Consider the following 20831-nt stretch of genomic DNA (forward strand, 5'->3'; position numbering starts at 1 on the left):
ATATACTTAGTGTAGCTACAATATATATTGTTCTCATTAACTTTGTACAGTCCCTTTATTTTATTTTCCATATCAAGTATTCCTGGCTCAGCACGTTTTGCTTCGATATGCCTCTTTCTTCGATGAAGTCCTTGATGGAGCTCTCTGTGAACTCTCCTTACTTTTACTTTTTATTTTTTCATTTAAGTACTCCAGGCTCAGTGCTCTTATGTTTTTCTTTTCATTCTTCTCTTGTCTTTTGAACCCACAGCCTGCTTCAGAAAATGGCAACTCATAGCCTGGTTCTGCTGGAGGCTCCTTCCTGTTAAGAGTCTGGTCTTCTTTAGCCAGATAAATCTTTACAAATCACATTGAAATTGTCAGCTGAATTTAAAAGCACTTTACAGTGAATCTTTCAAAGCATTTGACACACTGACGACACGACACACAACTTCTCAGGACCAAGTCCAACACACTACTGTCAAGACTAATTGGAAAACTAGTGAAAGACAGACGACTAACTCCACACACACAGACTGTATCCCTTTGGTAAAAGCCATCTGGAGAACTCTGGTTGTCAGTAAGTTTCTAAGAACTTCATGGAAGTCATGCAGAAGCCCCAATTCAGAATCCAAAAAACTGTTTGAACCTCTGCAGATTTTGGGACAAGACTGTCAGAGACTTTGTCAACATAAAACACACTGCAGTATATCAGCATGCCAGATTTGATAGGGCCTTGACATTAGCAGGCCTCTCCTTGGCCGTTTTTGTCCTAATCTAAATTTCACAGTTTATAAAGAAATACATTCATACAACAAGCTTCTACACAAGTGGTCAGCTAGACAATTTACAACAGAGTAAAATAAGAGACAATGAGTGGCTCTTTAAGAACTTGATTTGCCCCAAAATTATATTCAGAAATATTTCTTCATTCCTTAAGGGAAATTAAGTGTTGTTTTGACTGTAATTTCTGGAACGAGTCATTGCATATGGCGATAGATGTGGGCAGGAAGAATAGAATCTTAGAATTATAGAATCTTCTATGGTTTATATTAAAGCAGATCTTAAGAAGCCTCTGTTATTTTTGCAGTCTTGTATAAAGGATGCTTGAGGTTTTCCATTAGGTTATTCATTTTACAAAGCATCCTTCTTTGCATAATTATCTCCAGAGTAGTCCCAAAAACAGAACCAGCGTTCTTTATTAAGCTGTTTTAAGTAACTAGCTCTGATGCTGGTAACACAAGAGATTATGCCAAAAGAGATTGTCCTTTAAAAAAAACAGACATAAAAGCTTTGTAGTCATTTTTCCACAAATGAAAAGGCCTGAAAAAGTGGCAATCAAGCCATCTAAAAGAAACTTTCACTTTGACTATTCAGGCCAAATATACATGATTTAAAATCTTGCCCTGTGCCTGTGTCCAATAGAGAAACTGTATGCCTTCCAGTTCAACGACCAAGAATTTGACCTGCGGAGGAAGTTGAAGTAATGGGCCAGGATAAGTTGTGAGCTATGATCAAAACAAACCTATGCTCAATTATTGAGAAGTACAGCTTCACCGCACATTACATTTCCTCTAGACCCTTTCTAAAACAGATTACAGTGACACTTGGTTGGTTGTGTGGTTTTATCAAAATGCAACTTTTAAATGCAGTTCTCAAAGCACTGGTTGTTATGCTTGACCTTGGGCACACTGGGGCCAAATGTACTCTCTTCTTCAAGGCATAAAATGATGTTCCTTGACATCAATTTTCTCTCTGGAGTCAGTGAGGCTCTCATCAAACCTAACCCCGGGCCCGAGATGGTGTACACCATCAGTCTAAAAGAGAGAAAGTAACTCCTGTCGACGGTCAGTGGGATTGCGCGCAGCATCAGTCTAAAACTGAGAAGACAGCTCCTTTAAGAGGGTGACAGTAAATGCTCCTGGTTCTGTTGGGAAATGAAAGTACCCTATCATAACTACAAAACTGAAGAACCAAATTTAGCAGACGGAAAAAGTCAGGACTGATCACAGTGAACCAATGCCTACCCAAGTTTGACAGAGTAAAAATAAGTTTCTTCTATCTAATGAGTTGGTTATGAGTAGTTTTGAAAAAAAAAAAAAAAAGGTTTCTGGTAATGCGTTCTTTGATGGAGATGCTTCTTTTTACAGTATTAATTAACCAATACTTACATCATAAAGACTTAATTTAACTTGACCAAATCTTTGCTAAAAATGTTCCTTTATGAAGGACATCCATTTAAAAAGAAAACATGGCAATTAGAGGGAAAAAAAAACTCACTCTGAGAAGAATGTGTAATTAACAACCATGCCGCCTACCAAGTGAGACAAACTACCTGATCTGTGAGAAAATAGTTCAAAATGTGTTCCATCATGTCTTCCATGAAGAAGTGGCAGTGGAAAAACTGGCTCAACATATTCACACAATTCGACGTACTAAAAAGAAAATGAGCCAGTGGAGGCCCAGATGGATTTCTAGAATTAGATTACATTCAGCCACAGGGAAAACCAGTAATGCGATATATAGTGCCTAGGAAATGTAGACCCTTCTTGTTCACATAAGACTAAAAAATGAAACACAAACCATCTAGGGGAATAAAGATATCTTATAAAACTTTTAAAGTTTCAGTTTTGTATGCTTTGTACTGAAAAGCTGCAATACTACAATGAGCAAAACATTGTAAAGTAGTTTTGCTCAATGGATGGACAGCTTGGATGTTTTCTTGACAACCGAGTTGCATTAAAGTTTCAGCAAACGTAAATAACTTGTTTTTACTGCATTGTGCAGTAGTACTTTCTTGTGTAAACATATACAAAAACTTTTTTGACTCTAGGTTGAGTAGAATAAACTAAAAAAATAAATTTTAAACTTTGGCAACTCTGGATTTACAAGGTACAACTTGCTATTACAGGAGTAGAGCAAATCTTTGCCTTCAAAGCAGTTTTTTTTTTTTTTTAAGGTTTTGTTGGCCCTAGTGGCCTTTATTTGAAAGTAGTTTGACAAGAAGGAGGGTTGTGAGAGGGGAGGAAGACATGCAGCAAATGTCGCCAGGCCGGGAATTGAGCCTGCGACCACCCGCATGAGGACTGGGGCCTCAATACATGGGTTGTGCTTTGCCCCTGCGCCACCACAGCACCCCTTCAAAACAGTTTTAACTCTGTGGCCAGGATCCAAACATTCCTCATATACTTTAGTGGATATTGACACGGTACCATCATGTGGATGTAGCAGATGTGTTCAGCTGCAAATCAATCTCTTGCTTTAGGTGGTAAATTGATCTAGGGCTGTTGTAAACGATTATTTTAGTAATCGAGTAATCTATAGATTTTTCTTACGATTAATCGAGTAATCGGATAAAAACAATTATGAAATAAAATATTGGTAAATCTTCCATAWCACCAGTGTTACTATCGGATATCAACATCAGTCTATTTTTTCCACATTTGAGCTTCCCTACCAGTTACTTTTTTGTAGACCGGGGGAGCAATACGGGATATTTACGGCTCCAGAAACTCATCTACCAGCCATGTTCCGCCTCCCGTTTGTTCAGACCGGGATGATWTAAGTTTATTGTGYGGTTCGGTCCGTAAAGCTGCTCTTACCCTGTAAGCATCAACCCTCAGCCGCCCGCCGTGTTCAGTCTCTCCGCTCAGGCTGCCGAACTCCCGGTATCGCGCCAGTCATTTTAAGGATGTTTATTGTCCCACAAAAACGATGAAAACCCGGAATTATCACCAATCAGTAAAATCCCCGCGGGCTGAATTTGAAGATTGGACGTTATGCGCTAACACGTAGCTTCCGTCAACAACTCGGAGGCGGAAGTCAGAGCTCCGCTCAACGCAAATAATGTTCCAGCTGAAACACGGTGCGCTAAATGATAAAACATAAATTAACGAAGCTTCGAGGCAGGTCAATTTTCCTCGAGGAATTTTAATAATCGAGGTACTCGAATCACTCGAGGAATCGTTTCAGCCCTTAATTCGTCCCATGTCCATATGTCACTGATTGATTTAGGTACATAAGTGTGTAGTAGTTGCAAGCAGACAATAATTATTTACACAAAGTCCAATGAGAAAGATTAAGTGAAACAAGTGTGTGGCAGCTATAAAAACAAAACAGAATCATGGATAATATTTGAAAATGAGAAAAAAGACAATATGTCAGTCTGTTTTGAACTATAAACGTCTTTCTTTTTCTTTTTTTTTTTTCTCCTTCACACTTCTCGTTACCCATAAATTGCCACCTCTAGGGGAAAAACACAAGCTATTGTTAATTATAATGCAACAGTGCTTGGGTTGCCTTTCAAAGAGTTTGGCCGCTGAGAAATGTAATCGAGAACCATTACATGAACTAATTACTGTTTGTTTGTTAAACGCATGCTTAYACACCACCCATGGATTTGAGATCCTCATATCTGGGAAACAAAACATGCCCACAAAAACTCTCTCAACATATCCAGCTTAATGAAGAACAAGTGTACAGTACGCTTTGTCATTAATTCAGCTGTAATACAGTACACCCACGGAGCGGATTTAACAATGGGTACAAATTCGAGCAAAGATTATATGATTCCAAGCCTGTCTGCCAGCACAAATAAACGTTTGCATGAACACACACATACTGTGAAGTATTTTTCGTGTTTTTATGGTAGGAAAAACTTAAAGCTCCCCCTCTCTCATGCTGTCCTCAATGAGCTCCAATCCATCCCAAAAAAAAAAGAAAAACCCTTTGAAGATTTTAATGAACTCTGCTGTGAACATGAATCTTTTATTACTGTCAATTAATCTTTGGCCCTAATAATCTCCCCTTCCCACCAATTTCACTTGAGAATGTTCTGGCTCATGAGGAGAATCTTAGACCAGGATTCTTGGTTTGTGACCTGTTTTCATGATGTAATGCTAAGCTTGCTTTTTCCAGTTAGCCTGCAAAAAACCCAACAACAAACAAACAGAGGGAGTGAAATAAGAAACATGCAATATGACTGCAAAATCCACTGTAAATTGAACATTTACAGTGGATTTTGCAGAAAAAATGTCAATGATTTTATTTGGCTTTTTTGTTTAGAGTTAGACTTATTACAGCAAGGCAAAGAGACAAGAAAAGATGATCCCTTAGTTTAAATGGAGAGTTGACTTCCTTCAATTGTGTACGCTGAGCATATAGCTGACTGAAAATTGTACCGCTAATAAAAAATGAGTAAATATATAAACAAATACATCAATAAATGCAGCGTATTAAGGGAGAACATTCCTGTAGACGTTTGTCAGATGGCAGTAGTTATGAGGATAACTGATAGACGTGCATTCCACAAATCTGATCTGCATGGAAGTCTGGTAAAAAAGAAAGTCCTAACTGAACACTATGTGATGGCATATTGTTGTTATCACCATGTTTCAGTGTGGAGATTATTTTTTTCAACAGGGACAAGGAAGCTTATAAGAGATTATGGAAATAAGACAAAATACAGAGAGCCTTATGTGAGCCTGCAGAAGACTATTTAGACTGGAGGGTAGGTTCAACCTCCAGCCGATTATTGATCTGAAACCAAGAGCCAGAGCCAGCATGTGATAATTTAGATCAAAACATATTTATGCGTTTGAATGGTCCAGTCAAAGTGTAGACCATATACAAAGTGTATATGTATCTTAATGTTTTAGAAATACTCCAAATTATTTTCAGATAGTTTGTTGTGAAATATGCTCCTATAAAATATTGACTTGTCAGGGATGAAAATAAATGCATACCACATTTGACAGATTTTTATTTATAAAAGATTTTAACAGCTGACTGTATTTTTTTCTTCCATTTCACATTTATATCCTACTTTGTCTAAACAATGACAACAAAATATATCAACGTTTGCTTTTATAAGTTAGCAAAAGGTGGAAAGGCTCAAGGGGTAGGAATAGTTTTACACACCACTGTAAAAAAAAAAAAAGTGGAAGAAAATACAAATACATAAAAATGTAAAAGGTTTCTTCACTCAAAATTCTGAATTTTCACTACAAAATGCCATGCTTGTTTCTAGATTTATAATGTGTGTGTAGTCTTGTGGAAGTCAATGCATATAAGAATTATGTGTTTAATTGTCTTTGTTTAATGTGAATTTAATTCCTGTTTGTGTGCGTATGTGTGTGCGCGCAAGCACGTGCATAGACTAGTGTCTCTGTCCTGTGTGTATCCTAGCTCATTTTGCAAGCAATTATATTTCCCTAAGCAGCTCAATGAGCAAGTAAATGGAGTGAACAGCCGCTGAATGTATCTTATGACAAATAGTCAGTACATGTGTGTATGTGTGTGTCATTGCAGAGTGAAAGAGGAGCAAAGAGAGAATAACCTCGAAAGAGAAAGACAGACAAATCTTTCACTCATGCTAATCAGTAGGGGTGTAGTGATACAATTATTTCACAATACAGTATACGATATTCTGGTCACGATACGATATGTATCACAATATTTGTTGCACGATACAATTCGGTGCGATTCAGTGCATTTTTACGGTTTTCTGAAAGATTTTAGAAGGACAGAGTGATTTTAGTGACATTTTGTGTTCCGTAGACTTGAATTATTTAACTGAAAACTGATTAAAGCAACAACTACACAATACCTGACTCTGATTGGACAGTCTAACAGTCTGCAGCTGGACAAAATGAATCAAAGATGCAGTGAGAGAATTAGTTTCTGTCATTTAATTCATGTGGATTTGACATAAACTCAAAAGTTTAAACGGTAATCCAGGAGTAGAGTGGGGAGATTATCAGCCTCTGTAGACTCTCAATATGCAAATGATTGCATTTATRTTTTTTTCWTTTGGACACTGTGGCTGCATTTTGGAGTAAAAATGCTGCCACAAATGCAGTCTTTTGGACTATGGGGAAAAGGGCTTTTCTACCKTGGCTCCCGGAGTTAGCCGTGGCTGTAAGCTGTTTACTACTAGCTGCTAAAGTAGTGGCTCCACCTCACCGCGTAGTGATCGACTCCCTGCAGCTACGCAGCGCCGCTATTCCCCTGCTTGGATCTCTGAGTAGCTGCCTCTCAGACTGCCAGGATCTCATAGTTCTCTCAGTCTCTGATACTCTTTGTCTGTTGCTAATAGAAATGATAGATCAGCCATTGTTACCATGGAAATCCTCACTGCGCCGCAGATTCCGGCTGGGGTTTTTTCCTCTTTGTCTTCCTGCTCAAAACACAGCGCCGCTGCGCGCCCGCTTCAGATGTTATCAACCCACAGAACAGAAACCGCTGAGCTAAAAACTAATTATGAAGTGAATGCTACCAGTCAAAATTTGCATTAATTTCACGGTTACTTGCGCAACTTTACTTCGTTTCTCAGCAACAAAATACAGCCCATCGTTATTTATTGAAGATTTTACATTTCCAAAAACACAGGAATCTAATGTTTTGTTTCGTTTTGTACGTTTGGAAGCTCATTCCCTCTCACATAATCGGAAAAGCCGGGAAATGACGGCGCTTTTGACATTTCTCTGACATTCGGAAAAATATGATTTACTACTTTTAGCATAACTCCGGTTATACTTGGACTATTAACACAATTTAAAAACTGGTGTGTAGTTTATAATGTGCACTTTAATCTCAAGTTGAAAGTGAAACTGAGGGAGGTGGAGCCTTGCTGCTACGCCGTAACAAACTAGACGTTAAAAAGAGCTATAAGGCTATGGACCCCTATGGTTTAACGGATTGATACTCGCGGATGAAAAATCGATACTTTCCTAGGGTGGAAAATATCAATATATATCGCCGAAACGATTTATTTATACAGCCCTACTAATCAGACTTTGTTAAGGAACAATCCCCGAGCAGTCTGACCTCACTACTTTAACTGCAACACCAGGCCTCTGTTTAAGAGGCAAAAAAAATAAATAACTAAAAAAATTGCTGGTCTTTGCTCTTGTCAGACACATCCCAGGGAAAAAAAAAAAAAGGAAAAACACCTTTCACAAGAAACAAGATTTTCCATCAAACTTTTAGTTAAGATTCAGGGAGGAACTATTTTACCTTTAACTTTGATATGCTTCAGGTCTTACCACTGAACATGGTGGAACATATCAAAAGAGTTGGAACTGGCAAGATCTTTTTGACAGATGTCCAAGAAATGCCTCCTTTCGCCGTGAGGGAGGAGGCGGCTTCATCATTTCTTTTTTAGGATCAAAAAAATTATGGTCCAAAGGTTTAAGCAATTTTATTGAGACAGGGTGTCCAACATTTTTAACGGTAATATGTCTTTGAAGAGCCAATGCCAGTAAATACATTTTAATACCATGATATGTTTCTACTCTTCTGAGGGGATAGACACTATTTTTATTGGAAGGGATATTCCTTGATCAAAGTTACCACTAGATTAAGAGAAATACAGTGTAAAGTCCAGAAGACATGTACTTTATGAACTGACATGATTTTACTAATAAACATCTGGTTACATAATTCATTCCATGTACAATGCTGGTGCAATTGGCACTAGGTGCTTTTTGTACTTTCAGCTGTTAATATTTGTAATTGACCTTTCCTATATCTAATTTGGAAATATGAATACCGGTAAATGTAATCGTCATGGTAAATATATTTGTTATCTATTAACTTTGTGAGGATTTTGTATTTTAGCTTCATACTTTATGTCTGTCAAGTGGGATATATCAGTCCCATTCAGCGCTTTCATTTCCTGCTTTTTTAATTAAAGCTGTCACCTCTCAGTTGACTTGAATGCTTTGACTCTTTTTATTTATATGAGTTTGTGGCCTGTGGCGTTTTGGACTTGGACCCTTAAAGGTTTCATCCCTACACCCCATCTCCTCCCTGCATTTGAATTCTCTTTATTAAAACTGATGAAGGAATGAAGCAAATGCATTTGTAGATGTTAGCTTTTCCTAAGCATTTTTATGCAAATATAACACAACTTGGTAAAAGAAACCAACTCCGGGGGTTAGGATGTTGGGACCCACTGTGTGAAGGCAGCCTGGCCACATTCCCAATTATGAATTTGTTAGTTTCAAATGTAAAGGTGCAATGAGTGCACTGTGATGTGAAATTAAAGATGTTTCGAATACCAGTGCAGAGGTTGCTTTAGTCTAGATAGAGAAAGGTGTGCTATGTACTTTACCCTGCAAATTTAAGCAGTTCAGAGCATCAAAGTTTCAAACATCAAACGTCATTATCTAGAAAATATCTGAAAATGTTTGTGTGCATTTATTTTTAAACTATTGAAAATAAATAATTCAGTAACTCAGGAGTGAAGTAAAATGTATCTTATGAGAAAACTCAAAACGCCTTCGTTAGCCACAATCTAAACTATATCATCTGATTTTATTTCATGGCTAGTTATGCTTATAGTTATAAATTGATATATATATATTTTTTTTTTCCTTTGGTATTTGCTTCCAAATGGTATTGGCAGCAATTTAATCAATTAATCTTCATAAGCACCTGAAAAGCTTAAAATTAGAAGTATTTCATATATAACATTACTGCAATTTCAGAACACAGACATCCATTAACATCCTATCTGAGCCCCAACAGAAACAGCCTGCTCCCCAAATTTTACAGCCTCCAGACATTTCTTACCGTCAGGCCATCAGGCCATCATGGCCCAAATACTTCCGTCTCTCTCTCACCTTCATCTGTTCCTACTTGTTCACTTCATTTCCTCATTAAGATGCCTTTTTGTCTCACTTTCTGTGCATTGCTCACTTGTGCCTTCGCTTTGCTACTCTCTTCTGCCACCTTTCACGGTTTTCCTAAAGGATTCACACCGAAATTGAGGGAAAACATCCAAGCGTGAAATAGTCCAGAGAGGGTTCTTGACGCTGACTTGTTATTTCATTTTCAGGATGAAACAAGGGCATTAATACTTAAAAAGCCTGCCTGCCTGCCTGCCTTGATGTAAAACACTAAGGAGAGTCATGTCTCCATCTTTTCCTGGATTTCTCTTCCGTTTGTGTATTTGGTTGCTTATTCTGTTCCAAACAATCTAATTTACCAGCTTTCTTATACAAATGCAATTGGACTTATTTTTGCCTGCGTGATGTGTTACTGAATTGTTCATGGTTGAAGAAAATTAGAGACCAAAGAAAACAAAAATATGCCAAGCGCAAGAAGAAAGAGAAACAAAAAGCGACTGTGGCTTGATGGAGAGAAATATTTTGTTTACTCCAAAGCCGAGCACAATTAACTGTGGCACTGCCAGGCATAGCGGATGCTTAGGCATGCTTATTAGCCCAATGAGAGATGAGTACTTCCTGCTTCTCTGCTACTGGCAGAAAAGCAGGAAGACGTATTATCACAAGGATAGACAAACATGGGGCACAGACCCCCAGGGAAATGATGTGTGCAAAAAAGTAAAAGAACAAAGATTTGCCAACTTCTTCGACATCTATATCCTGGACACAATTTGTTCCAACTGCTGCCATCAGGAGCATTAAAGCATGGACAAACAAACTGAAGAACAGTTTATACTCTGCAGCCATAAGAGCATTAAATACCCTCTTGTACAATTTATCACCCAATTTCGTTATAATCCATGTAATTTTATTGCATGGTTTCTATGACAATAAAGATTATTATTATTATTGCTAAATTACAATTAATTCCATGCTTCTTATCTTATTACTCTCTCTCCTCATGGTATGCACACTTTCATCTTTTGCAAAGGAGAGGACACCACCTCACAATGAGATAAATAAATGATTGAGACAAGAGTAAGAAGGTGGTTGTGTATTTGTGTGTGTTCATGCAGAGATAAGCAAAAAAAAGTTCTAAAATTTCCAAGTAGACAGCTGAACTTACTTTTTAAGACACAATGAAACCTATGCAATCCTTTATAAATGTGACTCATGGGTTTTCTCAGAATCAGTAAGATGCTTCCAAAATTGTCTCTGGTTTAGGGGACACCTTAACCAAAGGAATGTAATGGCTGTAGTCCTGGGTATGGATGTATATGGTCGCTCCTGACGCTCTGACACCAGAGCAGTGCACATTTTATAAATCTGCCCCAAATTCATTTAGCAAAAACAGATAAATGCTGCTAACATAAAGGAGTTTGAGTTTGTTTTTGTTTCTTTTTTTAGGAACTTCTCTTACGAGGTCATAATTTATTGGTACTTACTGTATAGAGTTCTCTATTCGTGAGATGGTGAGGAAAGCAGCTAGATTGGCCGTGTAGGAAGAGATAACAATGAGAGCAAACATCCACCAAAATCCCATCATCATCCTGGTTGCAAGGGTGGTGTATGGGACTTCTCCACCTAGGGAAAAAAAAGAGAAAGAAGATAACAGTTTAAAACAATGTGTGAAAAAAGAGAACGTGTCAAATTACAAACATACAAACATGGCTTTATTTAAGAAAAAACATATGCTCAAACTGTGCATTACATCCTGACATATTATGTCTGGATTAACAAAATGTGATCTGATGTTTTGGATTGAAACTGATCTGGGATGGGATTCCTGGATAAAAGGAATCCCATATTCCTTTTATACTGCCCCTTTCCCATCTATGGTGTTTTTTGTGCTTTTGCCACTTTACTCCAAGGCTTCTCTTTTGCCAGGTTAAAACATTTTATTCAATTTGAAGTTCTCTCTCCACACTCTGGGTTTTATACTGTACTTTGGATGTTGACATTGCGTTTTACAGCTCGCCTGAAGGCACTATAATGTATGGGCATTATATTTCATGCAGCTCACATAATCCTTGTGCATGGCTGATGTAGCATCCTATGATATGTTGCACTTATTTTATTTAATTAAAAATGCATTTAAAATTCATGAAGCATCTATGATCCTTTTTTTTAATATAAAAAATTGTTGTGATTAGCTCGCTAGAAAATGTTATCAGTTGAACTCTTCTAAAAATATATTTTTAAAACAATGTTCATGAGAAATCCTGAAGATCTGAATTGAACATTTTCCACTTATAAATCTACATATTGGATACAAATATGTATATGTATTGTAGAAGTGATTATTATGTCAAGAATTAACAATAATGTTAATTGTTGGTAAAGACACATCTAGTATACAGAAATAAAGAAATCCATAAATAAAATTAATCTCAACAGCAGGAAATTAACATGTTTTAACTTAAAGTTGACTTGCAACATTCACTCTCTTTAAAAAAACATATCAGAAGATAAATCAGGTTTTTTTTGGCTGTAGTGATGATCAGAGTCGATGGAGATAACAGGGTCAAGATAATATCCTTTTTGTTAGGGGTTGATTATGTTAGCAGCTAAACAAAATGCCAAGTTAGAGTTTGAGGATTTCTTTCTCACAGTGAAGCTTCTCATTTACACTTGAAAGTACAGAGTTTCTGTTTTGTCAAGACACCGAACAAATTTGCTTTGGTTAAAAATCTGGGAAAAAAAAGAAAGAAAAAAAAAACGTTTGTGTTTGTGTTTCTGGATTCTAGTGCAGGCTAGTCGTGTCTTTGTGAACGCAGCTTGGCAGCATCAAAAGAGCCCTGCTTAGTCTGCTCGATATAGCTTTCCATTCTTATTTATGGTTTTCCTCCTCCTCTGCTCCTTCTTCCTCGAGATGAAGAATCAATCTGAATCTTTTGCTCATAAGGCTCACCAAGGATGTCGCAGTTCTCAACTCCTACTTCATCCTAGTCATTCCTGCAGGTTTGAAGCAGAATATTTACCAAGATGTTTATGCGTTTTGTTTTAGTATGTTATATGCCTGTTGGTCACATTGCAGTAAAGTCTACCTGTTAAAGGTTTCTGTCATATCGTGTGCCGTTTCTTAGTCTAGTGATTGAACTAAAGATAGATGCCTTGTGCCTAACTGGTACCAGTTGCAAACAGTTGGGTCATTTGCTGTAAAATGATATAAGGAACGTCAAATACAATTATTACCTCTGATAATGTTTTGGTTTTGTCTCAGGTTGAGGCATTCTAAATGTCAGCTGTGAAGGAATTTAACCCCAAAAACTGAATCCTCCTGCATGTAAGTAGAGATTTCTTCAGTAGACAACTCCATGTAACTTGTAGCATTTTTCCTGTTCAAGTTCAGAGTATTAAACAGGATGGTGGTAGTTTTGTTTGTTGTATTTAATCAAAAGTATTTTTCATACATTTTTTATATATTTTTCAGATTTGTCTTTTGGTATTCCAGGAATGCACTGAAAGTGGAGTAAAAAAAGAGTAAAACAGTAAAAGCCCCAAATTATTCACACACACAAAATATTTAGATTTAAACTTAATTAAATAAAGTGTTAACAGGAAACAAGACAGCTTGTTTCAGGTTCAAGCTGAGACTGGACTCATTTACTTCCAGACAGGGAAAAAAAAAAAAAATCATGTTTGTAAAATTCAAAGAATCTTTAAAGCTGAATCTGTCAGGGGTATGAATAATTTTGCAGTAAAGAGTACATCTGTCAAACATTAAGACAGCGGTCTTCAGCTTCAGGCATTGAAGAAGGCATTGCTTCTACACGCCTGAAAAAATCAAGTCAATATCAGGACTCTGAAGAGATGCGACTGCATACTGAGGAGGTAATTGAACCATTTGATTCAGGTGTGTTGGAAAAGTACACTGGCCCCTGAAGACTGGAATTGAAGGCCCCTACCTTTGGCGTTTCTCGGGCCCACTTGGAAAATCCTAATTGGTGGATAACTTTCATTCACATTAAATAGTAGAAATCCATCTGTCAGTTACCTACGCGATGTAATTGGTAGATTGACAACAGCTTTTTTCATTCATAGTGATTGACATTGCAGGCCAAAAAAAAAACCCCTCTTTCCCCCTTTTAGTGACTTGTAACACTGCCAGATCTGCTGCTGCTGCTGCTTTTCTCATTCACTTGCTGTGTAATTAGTCTGAATCTGGTTCTGTGATTTTCAGACTAACAGTTAACGTTATTTTTTTCTGTATTCTATTCCCAAGATGTATTACTATGGGAATATTTGTCTTTACTTTTTCAATATTTTAAAATTAATACATATTAAATCTAATAGGTGGTCTTATAATACCGAAGCATCTGTTTATAGCCAGTGAGTCATTCTGATTCCCCATAGTCATAATGACTAAGAGGACTCTGAGTCATTCTGAACTTCTCTGAAAAAAAGTGAACAGAAAAACTCTTAATTGTTAGACTTATGTTTCTGTGCTTGTTTCTGTCAAATCTCACAATCGACATGTTTTTGGATTTTATTCGTTTTATATTTTTCTACAATCCAAAAACTGCTATGGTATATGAGGTCAACTTATTCTTTGGAAATAAATGCCTTATCCCCAAAAAATGTACAGTAACTACCCCATGTTGCTATCCATCAAATATCATACTGCACTTGAGAGAACCAAAGTTTAAAATGTAACAAAGTCCTATCAAGTTATAAATACGCTCAAATTTGTCTATTACAAGGCTGTTGCACAGCTGTTCAAATGAAGCACCACAAGTCTTTCTCTACCCTTAATGCTGAGTCAGGCTTAATTTAGAGGCCAAAATGCTGAGACTAAACTGCACTTCATTCTTACACGATGCAGTCAATACAATGAAGTAACTGAAAGGCAAATCATATCAAAGCAGGTAAAGTATTTGACTTTTTCAATGCTGAAATATTTTTTTTGTATTGAACTGTATTAAATCATCTCATTTTAAAGCCAAAGTGAATCTGTTTTTTTTTTTTTTTACATCCTTTGAATACGAACAAACATTTAAGGCATTTTTTTTTCAAGGACATTTTGAACAAAAGACGTGTTCGAATTAATACAGTCCACTGGCCTCCAAAAATCTTAAATATGCTGTTAATAATGCTTTAAAAAATTATCAAACTTTTTAAATTAGTTATCACATTCTACATTCTGGCATGAATAACTATAATAGTGAATAAAAACGTAATTAACTGATGCCCAGTTGACAATCCATATTTTCTTATTGTGTCCAATAAACCATCAATGCATAGTGACGTAGTTGCGGGTGGCAAGATTTATCATGCTGCTTAACATAGCTAACCCTTCCTGGTTCGAAAGTTGTCCCATAAATAAAAAAATAATTTTGCATCAGCTAAAGGAAAAACTACTCTTTTTTTTGTAAGTCTTAAAATTTCTATATAAATCAAGTAAAGACGCTTAGTCCCACAAGATGTTTGGTAAACCTATTTGATTTTCTTTCTATTTTGCATGTATACTGGCTTCTTGACTCCTAATTGCATGATGCCACAGTTACCCAACTACATCAGTCAACTTATTTTATATAAAAATGCAGAGGGCTACTCGACAGCTCTTGCCCTGGAGTCCGTTGGATGTCGAAACTAATCTCACGAAACGGTGTGAGTTAGATCTTTAGACCAGTGGTCCCCAGAAAGTGTGTGTGTGTGTGGGAACCGTCGGATAAGGCTTCTGAATATACCCAATTTGGGTGGTCTTGGCCCTTTTATCGCAGCCTGTGGGGTTTTCCCTGATTAGGAACGGAATACAGCCTGAATGTGATAGGTAGCCAATCAGAAAGCGCGGTGACGTAAGAACAGAGGGGAATCCCAAACAGCTGATATATGAGCAACTGAGAGTCCAGTGGATATCGGAGATGATATGTGGAAATTTTTATTATTATATGTAAAGGTCATTATTATATATGTTTATGTTTATTCAGTTAAAAATGTTAACTATGAAAAGACATAGTCACCTCCAAATCATAGTGCAGCAAATTGAGCGGCTGCTCCCGTCTTTTATTTCTTAAAATGAGTCCACAAACTGTCACTATTGCTTCTACATCGTCATCCGTGTTTGGTCATTCTAAATTCCCGCTATGTTGGGGTTTTACTGGATTATCCTCTGGAATCGGGATGTTCGTGAGTGGAATCGGTTAGTGTTGCTCCTGCCTTGGACACACAAATCGATCGAACCTGTTGGACTTTTATCAGCTCTGTGGTCACAGAGGTTTGGAGAATCAGCCGACAATTCTTAAATTTTTCCGTCTAAACCAGACTTAAGACTCACAAGCTCTACTCATCTCCTCTCGACCACTGCCCAAATGCTCTCTGACTCTGGTCGCTATGGTAACATTTACATATCTCTTCAAAATAAGATACAGATGCGCCACAAAAACGAACATTTTACTTTTGTGAAAATTTTAACTCAGGGCTCCCATAATGACTAATGGGAGCCCTGAGCTTGTTTCTCTGCAACGAGACGGTCCAATCTSGGAGTGATGGGAGACAATGACACCCGAAGTGTTGCTTATATCCACAGCCTGCTTGGTCTCTACGTGGCAAAGCAGYTTGAAGCTTCATTGCCTCATTAGCAGCCGGTCGCCGCATGTTACGCAGAGCGGCTTGTAATGTGGGACTCACCTACCGGTCCGGGATAAATCCATTCTCCTGTATCTTCTCTGGGCCTTTTCCCCTTTGCAAATAAACTTTCCAAAGACATCTGATCTGTTTCTTACTCATTTTGCTGCTTGTGGGTTCAATGTTGGCGCGCAAGTAACCGAGAGAATCCTGTTAAAGGATTTTCAAAATAAAAGATCCTCCAGACTCAAATAATACATAAAACGGAAATATTTCACTATTTCTTGCACAGCCCGGTGCCAATTGGTCCACGGACCGGTACTGGTCCACTGACCGGGGGTTGGGGACCACTGCTTTAGACAATCCAACTGGCTCCTTGCAAATCCTTTCCAACTTCTGAGATTAAAGTAGGCTTGCATTTTTTGCTCAAAACTCTGAAATACTTTACCAGTAAATGCAAGGTCTCTTCAAAGTTACAGCATCAGACCCGAGTCATTGCTCGATGCAAAACAGATCCAGTGGTTCATTATAGGTGTTTAAGGAAGGAAAGCAATGGCTGGAAAATGTGCCAGTGTCGACGTCAAGTAAGAACCCCTGCATCTTCACCGCCTAGTGATGTAAGACCTTTTCAACAATAATTTGGCGATGTTTTTTCAGAGCTCTGAAAAATGTCCATTCGAATGACTTTTTGATTGAATAGTTCAGCAGGAGGTTCACAATTACAAAGACTACAATGAAAAGCTGCAAGGTTGGAGTCTTGGAGCATTTTAACAGTGTTCAGTCTTTACTTTTTTGCTCCTGTCAAACCTTTCAACCTTTGTGTGTCACTCTGTGAACTGGATGAACTTGCCAGACACGCAAACAGTGTTTGGAGGTCAGGAAACAGTTTGCCCTTCAAAGGTTAAGGAATGGAGACAGACACACTGTAAAATAAAGCTATGTGATTCTGCAATTTTGAAACAGAAGTACTGATTCTTTGTATTTTTACGACATGTTTCAAGTTGCAAACACTTTCACATAATAATCTTTGCTAATCATCCAGCTAGCAGACAATGGAGGCTGTTTTTTTATGCCACAGGAGTCTGTGCAGATGTCTTCTCAAAGCTTTGGTCTTTAGAAGAAAAATAATTATGTTTATAGTCCATCAAACTCTGAGTCAAAGGAAGGAGGCTGTTCTAAGCAACATCTGATTAAATAAGGTTCTTTTCCCATATCAAAGCATGGCAATGACTCATCAAGAATCAAAACCACAATACTTCAATGTTTTGTTGTATTTACTTAGATTAGAAGGTCGAGGATGAAAAAAAGTCAAAGAAAAACATCCCTTAGACAAACGGCAACCATGTAAGGTAGTGTAACTGTTGTGTATATTATTTGACTCTCAGTCAGCACAAACAAATTAGTAATATCTGCAAAAACATATCCATGTTGTTCAGACATACTTAGCGAATCAGTCAAGCTGCAGTACCTTGTAAAAGTTTTTATATCCTTCATATTTTGTCCCTTTTACTACTATTAGAATTTAATGTATTTAATTAGAATTTCTTGTGACAAACAACTGGATGAACTGCATTTCTTTGGGATTTTAGAGTGAATGGAGTTGACATTTATCAATACCACACTTTTCAAAATTATATTTAAAAACCATGTATGACTTTCCTTTCACATAGTTGAGCCCTTCTTGGTAATGGTCTGTCACATAAAATCTTAACATATATTGAAAGTTGGCTAAAACATTGTTTTAAAGTGCTCAATAACTATATTTACAAGCACTTAATAATAATCTATGAATCATTAACTGCTGAACTTAAAATATGAACTAATGTGTCTAACTCTAAATATACAACTAAAAGAAAATGTATAGCAAAAAAATTGCTTTCGATTCAGTAACCAGCAGCCTTCTATGATAACAAAATTTCTCCTGTTTTTTTTTAGAAATCTTCCGATTCACCAACAACACTTCAGCCTTACAGGTAGAAAATAATATTTTTTAAAAAAGCAATGTACCAATGACAATTAGCAACCTGGCATGCAGCAATTCAATTAGCTGAAGCATGGTTCATTTCCCAGGTCCTGCATGAAGTCGTGGCAGAATTTTTTTTGACCTTGTAAGGAAACCACCTCTTTGCTGTAGTTGTTAATTTTTCAAGCCATTATACTAGCAGAAAAGGAATGGGTGAAAATAATCATTTTTGGTTGCACATACAGTAGCTGCTGGAAACACACCATAAAAGGCTCAGTGGGGTCAAGTACAAAGGCATGCCACACCTTTCAGATTTTTATTTTTTCCAAAAAGTTTAAATTTATGCATCCAGTCCCTTCCACTTCCCAACTCTGTACTGAAATCTCAATGAAGTACATGGGTGACTTAATCTGCTTTTTATAGCAATTTATTCTTCACAGCTTGGATTTTTTTATCAGTAATTACTAAGTTTGTAGAACGGGATTCAGTCAAACATATGTGGAGAGCAGTTTTGCTAACAATAAAAGAGCTCTGGCACATATAAATGTAGACCATATCTTTACCACTATTGATTCTCTTATAAGATAGCATAAAAGGAAGTTAAATACGCACCTTTGGAAAAAAAAACTAAACAAAAAAAAAAAAAAACAATGTCAAGAGACATTCTTCTGCAAGAGTGGAGGGAAACCTCAAGAAACAGAAATGAAAAGAGTTGTGGACTTCTACATGTTTGGTGTGCTAAAATATTCCATAAGCCAACTCTTCAGCATCAAACACAGTCACTCTATCGTTGCCTGCCTCCCCCTTTCACATCATCTTGCTGCCTTGCTTCATATCTTACTACCTTCTTCCTCTGCCTCTCCCCTCTTTTCTGCACCCTTGTTGACATTCAGCAGTGAAGGTAGCTGCAGATGAGTGCAGCTTTGAAGCCAGCCGAGCAGTGGGCACATCCAGGAGAGTTTTATATATGTGTGACTTTCTTGTAAAGCTTCAAATCTCATCACTGAGCAAGAACCGCCACTGCCACAGATTATACCCTCTACCGTCTGATGACTTGCAGGAATCATTATTTATTTATTTATTTATTTTTTTTTACCATCAATTTCTTCTCTAGCACCTCAATCATGCTCGACCGCCGGTGTCCCGGTGATTATAAACAACTTGGAAGAGACATATTACAGTGCCAGAGCCGGGGTGAAGAGGGAAGAAGTACGAGAATAGAAAAGGGGAGGAGGAGGACGAAAGAGGGCATGCATCCCTCCTCCAGCAGCTCTCCAGCCTTCTGCTTTTCAATCTCTTCATTGTATGTGTGCCACCTCTAATACCACTGGCTATCAGCCAAAGCTGAGGGGGATTTTCCATGTGGTTAGCAATTTTTTCAAGCCATCAAGAGCCGCCATTAAAAGAATCCGGCAGGCCAGTGAAGATGAGGATTTGAGCTGAGAGGCATGAAGTTTCTGATTCAGAGATGTGCAAAATTGTATCTCCTCTTGCAGCATGCTTTCTAATTTCCTATAAGGACTTTAGACCGTGCATATGTTCAAAGTTACGGATCAAACAAGTAGGGGTGACTGAATTGGATGGCATAAACAGATTGCTAAGACACAAAAGTAAGTCCTTAGTTCATAAAATGTGGACAATTCATTAACAATATCAATATCATTACCCATCTATCATCTTTCACGCTTTTCCTAGAAGGGATGCGAGGGGTGCTGGTGCCCATCTCCAGAGGTCAATGGGTGAGAGGAGGGACAAATCATTACTAATGGACAAATAGCAGCATGTTTTAGAGGTAGAAAACCAAAAACAGGTTGTTCTTAAGCTTGTCAGACACTGAAAGCTCTTAGGTTCTTACTGTTAAAGCTTGGATATACACTTTCAATGGAGCTCACATTTTTTTCATTAATTCGGAGGTGTTAAATTTAAAACTACTTTCAAGACTTTACTGATTGGAAACGAGACAGACATTTCCCAAAACATCGTGGTGCAACATAAAAGAAACATCAACTGAGAAAACAACATTGTCTGTCGTTATTGAATTTTTATTTTAAAAATGGCATGTCACAAATCATGTATATCTATTCAATAACTAATAGAAATGTTTTATTAGTACAGCAGCAAGCAAGCCCTTCCTATAATTGCTGACCAGCTCTGTACGCGTTTCCACTGTAATTTTAGTCATTTACCTTTGACAATGAGCTCAAGACTTTAACACTGGAAGAGCTCCTTGCCACCACCCTAATCTTTAGGTACTTCCAAAAATTCTCCCTGATAGACCTGTCAAGACTCAACAATGTTATTACTTCAACAGAGCAATTTTAATAAAATGAAAACACTAATTTAAACTTAAATTTGCAAAGAGTATGAATAATTTGGGTTTATCTATGTGATAACATAGTATTTGCCTAATTTACTGAGCAAACAGCTGCATAAAGATAAAATGTGAATGCAAAAGGAATTAACCCTAAATGCAAGTCCATAACTATTGCAAAGACACTTTGGGAAATATATGTTTTATGAAGATGAAAATACATGCGAGGGGATTTTCAAAGATTTTTCAAAAACAAAACTGCCCACTGATAAAGAGTACAATCAGTCAGGGCACATAATAGTAATTTTTTATTTTTTATTTCTTTCAAGGCTTCTTTTAC

At 37.3% G+C, this 20831-nt stretch overlaps 1 protein-coding gene across 4 annotated transcripts in view; it reads right to left on the bottom strand.

The window, feature by feature from the left end:
• grid2 (glutamate receptor, ionotropic, delta 2) overlaps positions 1-20831 on the bottom strand; it is a 448080-nt gene that overhangs the window by 69661 nt on the left and 357588 nt on the right. For all 4 annotated transcript variants that reach the window (XM_008418414.2, XM_008418415.2, XM_008418417.2 and 1 more), the window contains one exon: positions 11096-11234. In XM_008418414.2, the coding sequence (XP_008416636.1) occupies positions 11096-11234 (139 nt within the window). The remainder of the gene's footprint in view (positions 1-11095; positions 11235-20831) is intronic.

The sequence above is a fragment of the Poecilia reticulata genome, linkage group LG9 (assembly GCF_000633615.1).
Source record: "Poecilia reticulata strain Guanapo linkage group LG9, Guppy_female_1.0+MT, whole genome shotgun sequence".
Classification (NCBI taxonomy): domain Eukaryota; kingdom Metazoa; phylum Chordata; class Actinopteri; order Cyprinodontiformes; family Poeciliidae; genus Poecilia; species Poecilia reticulata.